Source organism: Cryptomeria japonica, chromosome 1 (assembly GCF_030272615.1).
Source record: "Cryptomeria japonica chromosome 1, Sugi_1.0, whole genome shotgun sequence".
In the NCBI taxonomy this organism is placed as follows: domain Eukaryota; kingdom Viridiplantae; phylum Streptophyta; class Pinopsida; order Cupressales; family Cupressaceae; genus Cryptomeria; species Cryptomeria japonica.
Window position 1 is genome coordinate 431,916,426 of NC_081405.1, and position 12,582 is coordinate 431,929,007.

Sequence of the window (12,582 nt, forward strand, 5' to 3'; positions counted from 1 at the left end):
AAAGAGTCAGTCAGTGATTAAGCTAGAGAGATTAGATATCAGAGATAGAATTTAAGAGTGATAAGAGAAGGACTTGAAGAATTATTGTTGTTTGGCTTTTGGATTAATAAAACATTGAAGTTATGGTGTTTCTATTCAATCTTTGAAGCTTATTGCATGGTTCTTTATCCTCTCAAGTCAATCTTTGATATTAGTTTAAGTACTTAGATTGAATGATGGAATGTTGTACTTGATGTATTGTGAAACTCGTAATCCATACCACTAGCCTCTTGCTGATTGTAAGTGCGCTTTGTGTGGTCAACTAGAATGATTAAAAGTGCTTAAGTTCAATTGTTGCTCAATCATGGGTATGTATTCAAGTGATGGTGTCTAAGCTTAGTAACAATTTGAAAATCTTAAAGTATCCTTAGAAGATTGCACTAGTTTTGGTGGAGTTGTTCTTGTATGGCGATGCTAAGACTAATAGAATTTCATTGATGTCGTCTTCATCCATTCATTCCTAGGATAGCTTGGAACCTTTCTAAACCCTCATCTTTTGCCATTTTTTGACAGACATTCAATAGTAATAGGAAATAACTTCACCGCATATCATCCGTAAAGTGTTTCATGAAATCTCTTCTTATGTAAAAGGCCCCTTGATGAAACAGCAATCACAACCACCACTCATGCTTATCCACACATCAAGGCCTGACATTTATGAACCTTGGAGTTGTCTCAAGTGATCCTTAGGCCAATTTTCAACATTTGAGAAGCTTTGTTCAAGTGAGGATAAGATACTTTTGGGTATTTTATTTTGTGTTCGCATGTGCATAAAAAACATATCAACACATATAATCCATCCAATGTAAATCCATCCATCAAGTAACCCAAAATGTATCATCAATCATATAAGTCATCCAACACCATGAGTCATATCAAATATCCATCATCATCAATAAGCATCTAGAGTCTAAATAAGATCATAAGTGTCAATCAAATATCATCAAAACATCAACCATGAGTCTAAATAGGTCTATCAAAGCATAAACCAAAATGTAAGTCTAGGAGGGACACTACAAATTTGACCTAGATGGAATCACTTCACATGGACGAGGGTTTCCGTTGTCAAATCCAATAACGGAGACCAAGAGGGATTTCATCCTCTAGATCTCTCACACGAAAGGGTTTTCTTCCTCAAGCACTCAATCTAAAAATAGAATTGATGCCAACAATGGATGATACAAATGACTAATTCGCTCTCCTTTTACAAGCTCCTTTTGGGCCCTCAATTCGAATATTATTTTTCCCTCCAAAGTGTTTAAAAACACTTTTTACCTCTAAATTGTTGTTTAAAATAAAATATTAAAATTTAAGGTGCCCTTTTTATTTAAAGTGATTGGGCACAACTTAAAATATTATTATGAGTCATTTCTCACATTTTATTCCTTAGTCTATGGGAGATGAAAAAATTGGTTACAGGTTCTCCCAACAGATTTAACTTTGAAAAGGGAACATGACATAATATCAATAGCCATTTAAATAAGAGAGTGTTCTTCATATTTTTTTGGTTGTAAAGATAATAGGAGATTTTAAATGGGGGTCCTACCCCAGTCTGAACTGGCAGGATCCATGATTAGGTAGAAACACAACAATAATCATCAAGTATATTATATTTATCTGGTTCCACATCACATCGAAGGCAAGTTTTCCTGCCCTCATATACAGTTACTCGGCCTTACAATTTTAGATCTCAGATTAGGTTTCCATATATCAAAATCCCATATAGTATGTTGTAAGCCTGCCAAGCAGCAACCAAAAGTTGTGATTATGACACAGATCCTGGTTCAATAACAGCATTTTTAGTGTGATTGCCCTTGGAAACTACATTAATTTTTTCCTTGGTTTTATTTTTCCTGTAACTTGTTGTTACTTCAAGGCACTATCACCCTGATGAACACCCATATTACATACTAAGTTCAAATGGTTTTCCTTTCACAACAGGAAATAAATTAAAGGAATTATGTTGTATTGCAGGAGAATTTCTCGTCCTCAAATAATACTTCTTTAGATAATCTCATTGTGAGGATCACAACACTACAAAGCCTCATGATTCTATGCTAGGTTTATTAAGATTATTTGTCTTTGATACATTTGATATTTTTTCTCTTCCAGGCAGGAATTTAGATATTTTAATATCAAGCAGTAATTATATTTTGCTTCCATCTTTTTCTTCTGCAAACTAACCATGTACATGGATTCTCACACAGCAAGTCAGTGAGTTTGTCTATGATCCTTTGCAGTGGCCACGGGTAGCTATGGATGAGGATTTTGGGAAGCTGGCAAAGATGTTCAGTGCCCAGAAGTCAATTGTGAGAGTGCCAGAGATAGATGCCAAATTCAAGATTGCTGTCCTGGCTTCACGACAGGTATCTTGTTGCCATAATTGGTCTATAGATTTGAGGAAATATTCCATGCATTTATGTTCCTTCATCTGACTTCTTTTTGAGCAAGACACTTCAATAATTTCGTTTGTCTAGGACCAAGTATAGTTTTTGTTTAAAACATGGTGTGTATTAGAGTATTGAGGGAAAAAACCAAGGAATATGCATGGTTTAGGATTTGTCTATGCTATACCAGAATAGCTATTGAATCTTCCAAAGTCTAATGTAATCATTGGTTTTGGCCCTTTGGGTTATATTTTAAGAGGCCACTGGAATTAAGCTTCTCTATTGTCATTATTGAGCTTTATCTGAGGCAGAATCTATTCTTAATCAAACTCATGGTGGACAGGATCATTGCTTGGTTGATTTATTGCATGAATGGCAGGAAGGGAAACTTCCCGTTGAAATCACTTGTGTAATTAGGTGAGGCTTAGTCTGAACTTTACCTGTGTTGATTTTCTCAGGCCTCTTAGAAAGTTTGGAGCTATTTTTTCAGGCTTTCCAATCTCTGAAGAATTTAATATTTAATTGAGTTTCCTCCATTGACAGCAACCACAACAGAGAGCCAAACACTCATGTTATTCGGTTTCTTGAACGCCATGGAATTCCATACCATTATTTTCCAATAAGCAAAGAAAATAAGAGGGAGGAGGAAATCTTGAAATTGGTTGGCAACACAGACTTCTTAGTACTGGCTCGATACATGCAGGTAATTCTCCTTGCAGTGAAATTTAAATCTGCTTTCAAGTGAATGAGTTTGTGACTTAATATTGGGGTGTTCAACTTCACTCTATATCATATTGTACTAGTCATCATTTGAGTTCAGTGCACTCTTTCTTTGGTAGAAAATATATAGATTTCTGCGTTTCAGCACAGCCAAGTTTACATTTCTATCTAAAATTAGTGTGGTTATGTAATATTTGATTTATAAAAATTCAGTAATTCAAATTGAGTTTCTTCTTTTGTAGAGGAAATTATAGAAATGATTTCTTCTAGCAAATTCCTTCCAGTTTTTCAGTTCTTTTTTATTGCATTTTGAGCATGACTGAAGATTTATTAGGATCAGAAGTTCTGAGAAGATCATTTTTTTTGAGCACAGGCAAAAAGAAGATGTTTTATTGTGACTTTATCAACAATTTAAATCTATTTTACATTTCTGGAAAACAACTTTGTCTAATTTATAGCTTTTCCAATCTACTACAACAATTTCAAGAATTTCAGATAGTTGAATATTTAGGCAGCCCAACAGAGAATTGTACCTGACTGTACACCATCATATGACATCAAATCCAAAATAGTACCGAGTATATCAAATCCAAAATACTACCAACCCAAACAAGGGTGAAGCAGGGGAAGACCAGCTGATCCTAACACCAAATCTTTTGGGATCTCAAAACTTGACTGCAAGGATTCCTTCTTTCTACATTTGTTATAAGAGAACGGTGTCCAAACATCCTGATCCAAGTCAGATCTGACTACGACATTCTTGATTTGCTGACAATTACCCAGTCCACCGGAGGAACCCAAATTCAAAATACTGCAAGGAAGGATCCAGGAGGGGAGGAGAAGGCACTGCATGGAAGACCATCTGTTGTGAGGAAGAAAGCAAGAGAGGAATGCAATCTCCAAAAGCAGCTTGCTCCACAGAATGTAGCAGAGGATGAAGTCTTAAAACCACTCTGGCCACTACAAGAGGAAGGGTTGAAGAAGAGGGAGTTGGCTAAGGAAGGAGGACCCCATCAGCCTGCGGAGACTTTAGGGGAGCCCTAACAGCCATTGCACAAACTGAAAAGTGGGAAATTTTAGCATCCTTGGACTATGTAGCTTGACAATGAGATTTTTCTTTTGCAAAGGAACAACCATTCGCCATACAACTTGTTGATGTGTTTTTTATGCACATGCAAACTCAAATTAAAATACCCAAAAGTATCTTATCCTCTCTTGATCAAAGTCTCTCAAATGTTGAAGATTCGCTTAAGGTTCTTATATGTCGGGTCACGACATGTGGATAAGCTCAATGGTTTGATGTGATTTGCTGGGATCACAAGGGGCCTTACGTTGAATTGTTGAATGCTTGAATTGTTGGAACTTGATCATCTGATGTTACAATCTTATGATACTTTTAATCCTAAACTAGCTTGTGTTGAAAAAAAGAAAAAGGGAAAGGGTTGAGGAATTTATCCTAAAGCCTAGAACGCAAGAAGACGGATGAATGATTAGATGGAATCCTACCGGGCAAGGTCACACCATCAAATTGAACAATTTGACACAAGCTCAGTGCAATCTTCTAAGGGATAATTCAAAGATATTCAAATCATTAACATCAAACATTGATTACCATTCAAGTTAATGCATAAACAATGGATATATAACAATTTGAAGTTAAGCTCATATCATTCCAGTTGACCACACAAGGCACACTTACAATCAGCAAGAGGCTAGTGGTATGGACTAAACAGATTCCACACAAATGCATTCAACAAATTCCTCCATTCAATCTAATCAACTTGAAAGCAAATGAGAAGTAGAAACCATGGGACTTGTTGAAATAACACATTGCACCATAACTTCAATGAAAAGAGTATCTCATTTACAAGTCTTGACAACAATTCCTCCTCCTCCTAATCTAACTCCTGTTCTATCTTCTTAATCTACCTATTCTTGGACTACACACTATTAACTCAGCCTTTACAAATGAAGAGCTTGAGCTTTATAGAAAGAGCTCATTACAATGAATGGCCAAGATCAATTTGAGATCAATGGTCCAAATTTTACAATGAAACCCTAATTAGGGTTTGTTACAACAAACTTTATTCTGGCCAATGAAATAATTACAATGCTTTGACACATGTCCTCTTTAGAATATTTGACCAATAGACAATGGGGGTAGGTATATCCATGGGTGAGTCAGGTGCACTGAAACTGGACATGTTGATGTAGGTCTCCTTTGATTGGTGGAGTAGTGACTGGGATGATGACTAGGATGCCATCTCATCTTGCACTTGTAGACTTGGTAGATCATCATGAAAGAATGTTGAGCGATATCTCTTGATACTCAACATTATCCGGTTTGCTCAATGTGATGATGATGAGAAGCATTGTCATGAGCTAACAAACTTTGATTAACTCTTCTGAAACTATCTGCTTCCTTGATTGTGTTCGATATAGGCTTTGTGTGATGACCTTGATTGATCCTCCTTGTTCATGATACGTTTGATGAATTGTGCACCTGGTGGGATTAGACTCCTTTGGGAATCCAAGATTTGTAAAACTTTCTTTCATCATGAAGTTGTCTCCTCCATGCTTCAGGACCTTGATTCCTTGACTTGACCTTGACGTTGTTTGCAGTTCGTATCTTGATCCTTTGTTACCTGCAAAATAAACAAAGATAGTGTTAAACACTCATGGATAGGTTTTATGAACTTGTAATTTGGTATATCCTCAAAATGGTGATGAGATGGTGATTCTATCTTTCATTTCCATATCTGATTTCGAAGTGCTGTAAGGTCTGAATCACATGTGTAATGTCCCCATTTTAGCAGACTTGGATTTTGTGAGATTAGCCTATTATCCTGACCCTCGTAGGCTAATGTGTTGGATAGAGGGTCTTTTGAGGATTGGTATCATCTCCAGTGTTCAGAGTGCTTCAGTTTGGTCTTCGTTTGGCATCATTCAGACATCATTTGCTCTACTTCCTATTTTTAGTAAGTCTTGGGATGTTAGAGATGGACCCCTGCTATTTTTAGTAAAGGGGCTATGGTCATATGTAGTCTCCTCATGTTAGCTCCCCGTTCAGACGACGTTTGAAAATACAAAGTATTCATGGAGATATTAATGTTTAATTGGCTCAATTAAACATTAATTATTTGGAGATTATATTATTAAGTTATAAAATGACTTTATATTATAAAGCACTTAAATGAGGGTCTATTTATCATGATAAGGGGGCCAAGTTTATTAATAATTTATGAGCACATAACCCAAGGTTTAATTACATTATTGATGCCAATGAAATATTATAACATTTTAATGTTAATTAAGAGCTTTTTGAAGAAGTTCGAACTTCTTGAGGAAATATAAGTGTGCAAAAGGAATCGAACTTCATTATGTGATTGGAGTTTTTGATTGAAGTTTCTCTGGAGCATTGAAGTGTAGAATACCAAGGGTTTCTGCAAGATTCAAAGCTTGTCGGCATTGGAGAGCATGGCTTCTTCATTGTAACAACATATAGAGGGTGTGCAATATCATCTGATTATGCTTGTGAGAGTTGGCTTCATTCAGAAGTCAATATTGTGCTGATTGGAGATTTATTTTCAGATTTATTGGCATAGCTGAGAGCATATGTATATGGCAGACTGAGAACATCATACAGAGGTTTATTTGCTGCTATAGTGTGCGCTACAGTGCCATGAACAGTGCACATGAACAGTGCGCTACAATAGTTTGAATTCTATAGAAGGGGATTTAGAAAGGTGAACAGCTATATATATTTGACAAGGGCTTTGCGTATGAGGAGAATCAAACCAATATATCAAGGCAGCCATTGAAATTCCAGGTTTTCTATCTATGGTCATTGTATTAGAAAATCATTACTTCATTGCATCATTTTCTATTATGATTATATCATGAAATACTTGGAGGTTGCATATGTTTAATGGAGATATAAGTTGCATATTCCACATTCATTGTAACATTCAACATTGATCAGCCACTTAGCTTTCATGCCAATTGTTTGCTTAAATGCCTAATGGCTGTAGGTATACATTGGGATGCATGACAAGTGTTTGTCTTAATGTCAACTAGCTGTACTAGTTAATTTCAGTCATTACATGTGTGTGTAAAGGTCTAAAACAGCTAGTATATCATTTCTATAACAACTTTGCATTGTTAGAAGCTTTCCATAACTTCATTTGCAGCCTACAAACCCAAAGAAGACAAATAAAGAATTCACTACAGCGGCTTCAAACATTGTATGCCAAGTGTTTGACAATATTCCTTGGGGTTCAAATAAGCGAAACAGGGTCAGATTAGCCAAGGGATATTACAGTCTCCTTTGATTGTAGTGACTGGGATGATGACTAGGATGCCATCTCATCTTGCACTTGTAGACTTGGTCGATCATCATGAAAGAATGTTGAGCGATATCTCTTGATACTCAACATTATCCGGTTTGTTCAATGTGATGATGATGAGAAGCATTGTCATGATCTAACAAACTTTGATTAACTCTTCTGAAACTATCTGCTTCCTTGATCGTGTCCGATATAGGCTTTGTGTGATGACCTTGATTGATCCTCCTTGTTCATGATACGTTTGATGAATTGTGCACCTGGTGGGATTAGACTCCTTTGGGAATCCAAGATTTGTAAAACTTTCTTTCATCATGAAGTTGTCTCCTCCATGCTTCAGGACCTTGATTCCTTGACTTGACCTTGACATTGTTTGCAGTTCGTATCTTGATCCTTTGTTACCTGCAAAATAAACAAAGATAGTGTTAAACACTCATGGATAGGTTTTATGAACTTGTAATTTGGTATATCCTCAAAATGGTGATGAGATGGTGATTCTATCTTTCATTTCCATATCTGATTTTGAAGTGCTGTAAGGTCTGAATCACATGTTTGGAGATCTCATTCCACTATTTATATGCAGATGTAAAAGTGATGGCACACAGATTTTGACTAATCTTTGCCCAGGTTGTTTTTAGATTGAACTGAAGATGCTGATAAAATTCTCCAAATCAGTATTGCCTTCTTTGTAAATGTGTCTTTTGATTAATGAAATGATCAAATTTGCTCTTAAAATTGCTAACTAGAGATAAATTTGCCCTTCAAAATCGTGATTTCAGAGATGAGGATCTGAATGTTGATATCCAAACTGACTTCTCCCTCCTTGTAAAGAAGAGTTTGATGATTGATCAATGAAATGATCAAATCTGGGGTCACAATCGCTACTGTAGAGAGAATTCGCCCCTCTTGATCATTTGAATCTGCACCCTTGTGACTGAATTCGTTTTAGTGCTGATTAAAATTCGCGTTCTTGCTGATGAATTCGCTGTTGAAGGAAGAAATCGCTTTGATTTGGTGATTAGATGCTTGCTTCAAACCTCCTTATATAGGTGTCTTGAGGTAAGAATCATGTCTTTCAAGGGTGAAGGCCGACTTAACATAACATAAAAATTTAAGTTTTTTCTTTCCATAGAGTGACGGACAGCATATAAGTCTTGACATTTGTTTAGCGGATTTTTACAAGACCTTTGCCCTTCTAACCTTAGTCGGCTAATTGAGGTGGCTTTGCCATATGACTTCAAGGTGGAAATTTTGGGGGGCTTTGCCATCTTAACACCTAGTCGGCTTTAAGAGGAGCTTTGCTCTTCACGTAGGATCGACTTTTCAGCTTACCTTTGCAAGTTATTGATCTAAGAGGCTTTTGAAATGAGCTTTGCTTGCTTAACCCCAAATCGGATTTTGCAATGACCTTTGCCATTCAACATTAAGGCGGACATTTAGGAGACCTTTGCCATCATTGCTCAAGTCGGAATTTTGAATGACCTTTTCCATCATTTCTAGAGGGCGGTTTTTGAAGGAAGCTTTGCCTCTTAACATCAAGTCGGAAATTTAGGAGACCTTTGCCACTATTGCTCAAGGCGGAAATTTGAGAGACTATTGCCATCATTGCATCATGGCGGAATTTTGGATGACCTTTGCCACTATTGCTCAAGTCGTAATTTTGAGAGACCATTGCTAGTCATGACCTTAGGCGGCTTTTTAGAGGACCTTTGCCACTTTCATACTTGGTGGATTTTGGAAGCGCCTTTGCCATTCATCACTTTGGCGGATTTTGGAAGCACCTTTGCCATTCATCACTTTGGTGGCTTTAGAGAGGACCTTTGCCACTTTCATACTTGGGCGGCTTTTGAAATGAGCTTTGCTTTCTTAACCCCAAATCGGATTTTGCAATGACCTTTGCCCTATGCACATCTAGGGGGGTTTTTGAGTGATCTTTGCCACATGTAGACCTGGGTGGAATTTTGAGGGGGCCTTGCCGTGTCATTGTTTGATCAGATTTCTCAGCCACCTTTGCAATTTAATACTTTGATCAACCATCTTAACTTAGCTTTGTAATTCACTTCATTAGTCAATCAATTAAGTGACTTTTGCAATTGATTTGCATCCAAAGTTTCATCATGATTTTGAGACTAAGCTTGGCAAATTTTGAGATCTTGATTCAACACTTCATCTATTGGCCATTTAAGGTTTCTTTGCACTAGGTCCTGATGCTTTAATACCATTGAGACAAATCTTCATTCAAACCCTAATTGACCTAGACTAGGCGACTCCAATGATCTTAATCCTTCTACATACCTCCTAATTCATGAATTTCATCTTCAACTACTAAGATTGGCAACGCTCTTCATTTGGAGTCTAATCCTAGGGATGCTAGCCATTTGAAGCTTTAGAGGGCAAAGGTAGTGTTGCACCTCATTTCATCCTAAAGAGAGACTTGATTGTGCCCTGAGCAACTACATGCGAGAAGCTAATAGCAAAGACACGACAACAACCAAAGGCTAAGCTAAGACAACTATCCTAGAAAGCGAAAAAGTGGGGGGGTCCCCATTTGCAATGGGGCGATGTGTGAAAACGTCACAACCCAACCCATGCTAAAACACTTGTGTCAATGGATCCAAAGCTGCATTGATACAGGTACAGATATAAATGTGGATTTAGATATAGATACTACCAATTTTTCAAGATCCCTAATATGGGTATGCTAGATATGAATAGATAGAACATTCATTAAAAACCCATACATATTGATATAACATGAGTTATTAGAGGAGATTTTCATTACTTTAGAAGAAATATAGACAAATAATTGCTACATATCTGAAAATCTTTATGTTTAAGTATAATTTCATCATCAAAGGAAAATTAAAATACATTATAGAATCAAATGCTATTTAAAAATATCATCACTGTTCTTTTAAAATTGGAGTTTTAGATCATTAGGATTCTTAGAAGAGCCAAAATAAGTGAATTGAGTAAAACCACCAATTAGATTCTTAAAAACAAATGAAGATGTACTAGAGGATCCTCTCTTGCTTTCTTATCATCACAATCCAAAGGTAGTTCCAGTATCATAATCCTCAAGCTGGATATCTATGGCTTCCACTACAGGCTTGCTATAATCCATCCAACACAGATTTGTGCATAGGCTAGCTTTAACTCCTAAGCAAGCTGTAATGAGCCCAAATGATTCCCAAGGTCATTCCAATAAACTAAAGAATGATTATACACCCTGATCTAAACTAGAATGCTAGAGGGCACATCCTTCATTAGATCAACGTTTTGATGGTATGGCTTGATGAATAAGACTGTTTGCTTATAGAAATATGGCAAAGATATTTTAGAAATGATCAACATATACTCTTGCTTTCAATTTTTCAGATCCTTTCCCAAAATTTTTTGGAGAACTATGGAAAGGATGTCATAAATATTCATCATGGGCTTTTGCCATCTTTCAAGGGAGGAAACCCTTTCAGACAGGTCAATAATCTCGGTTCTTGTTGTTTTCCCTTGCCACTGGAATCATATTTCTCTGTTTTATCTGTCTTAGGAGCATCATGTGGCTGTATCATTCATATCTTCAATGTCGTCCAGGCTTTTGATGCAGGTGTGAAATTGATTGGTGCGACAAGTCATTTTGTAACAGCAGAACTTGATTGTGGGCCTATCATAGAGCAAATGGTAAGAGAATGACATTGACTTTCCTATCTGTTGCATTCTTGTGATTGTAGGGGCCTGAAGCAGCATCTCATCATACTTATTTTGTTGCTTATTTCTTACTTACTATTGATGAGTCTGTGCAGGTACAGCGCATCTCTCACAGGGATACATTGTTATCATTTGCACAAAAATCTGAGAACCTTGAAAAACAGTGCCTAGCAAAAGTAATCAAATATTACTGTGAGCTTCGTGTTTTGCGGCTGGGTGATACCAAAACAGTTGTGTTTGACTGATAATAAAATTTAAGAATTGATTTCCTGCATCAGGTACATATAAAAATCATAATGATGCCCTCAGTAATTTAGTTTACAAAAGTATCTACCGATCCAAATGGATTATTAATTTAATAATTTTTTCTGTAATACTGTTGCACCCTGCTGAAACATGCTCAAGTAATGCAGTTTTGTGCTTATACAAGCATGCATCACCTAAGTATACGCAGAGGATAAATATTTTTTAGGTCTATTCATATTGAGAATGTTTTCCTTCCCCTAGGGATTATGAATTGTCTCAACTTCAATTATTTTCGTAATATCCCGTTTATGAATTGTAGGTTATTCGTGTTTATGTTAGCATTTTAGTTTTATGACTCAATGGGTGATATCTTTATCCATTATTTTACTTTTTAGGATGCTTTTAGTCTTTAAATAGATGCAGCAATCAAAGTTTTTTTCCCTGATGAAATAGAGTATATATTTTACTTCTGAAAAAAGGTCCATCCTCAAAAAATAGTGGATGGAATGGAGTTGTGACCCGAAGGCACACAAATAGAAGACATACGACATGGTCCCCCAAAAGGAAACAACCTCAGCCTCTATTAAAAAAAACAAAAAACACAACCGGTCACATTGTCATAATGTTATAAATCTTTAAAAATTATCAGACGGAATGGAATCATGTCTCTAAGTCTCACCAAAAAAAAAAAGAGAGTCCACATTGTCACCCAAAAGGAAACAACTACACAATGTTTTACGTCTCTTATTTCTTATAAAGCTCGTACTTGAAATAATGAGCAGATAGAGTAAAAAAAATATGTTTATTCACACAGTTCTTAAAAAAAATAAAAAATCAAAGATGATCAACTAAGGAGTGGACTACTTTTCCTAACTACACAGTTTATTTAAAGAGCTTGACCGTTGTTAAGCAAAACACGGCCGTCTATTAACTCTTGTAACTACATGAAAGCCGACTAACAATTACATATACAGATAACCATATTAACAAAACATAATAAAGGCATCATTGACTATATCATCCCCTCCAAAGAAAGTCAGTTTCCTCACGTCAAAGAAAACGAGTAGTCATTTAGTAACATCAGGTAAGGTTTTCCAAACTGGAACTGGAATGGTGTTGTAGATGAATACTAGTATATTTAT

At 36.3% G+C, this 12,582-nt stretch overlaps 1 protein-coding gene across 7 annotated transcripts in view; it reads left to right on the forward strand.

The window, feature by feature from the left end:
- The window catches only part of LOC131064966 (formyltetrahydrofolate deformylase 2, mitochondrial), a 76,100-nt gene extending 64,337 nt beyond the window's left edge, over nucleotides 1-11,763 (forward strand). For 2 of the 7 annotated variants that reach the window (XM_059218483.1, XM_057999343.2), the window contains 6 exons: nucleotides 2,247-2,405; nucleotides 2,770-2,843; nucleotides 2,970-3,129; nucleotides 10,868-10,966; nucleotides 11,081-11,167; nucleotides 11,290-11,763. In XM_059218483.1, the coding sequence (XP_059074466.1) occupies nucleotides 2,247-2,405; nucleotides 2,770-2,843; nucleotides 2,970-3,129; nucleotides 10,868-10,966; nucleotides 11,081-11,167; nucleotides 11,290-11,439 (729 nt within the window). In that variant the 3' untranslated portion in view covers nucleotides 11,440-11,763. The remainder of the gene's footprint in view (nucleotides 1-2,246; nucleotides 2,406-2,769; nucleotides 2,844-2,969; nucleotides 3,130-10,867; nucleotides 10,967-11,080; nucleotides 11,168-11,289) is intronic. The other 5 variants (XM_059218484.1, XM_057999352.2, XM_057999305.2 and 2 more) reach the window with 4 other exon arrangements.
- The last annotated feature ends 819 nt before the right edge of the window (nucleotides 11,764-12,582 follow it).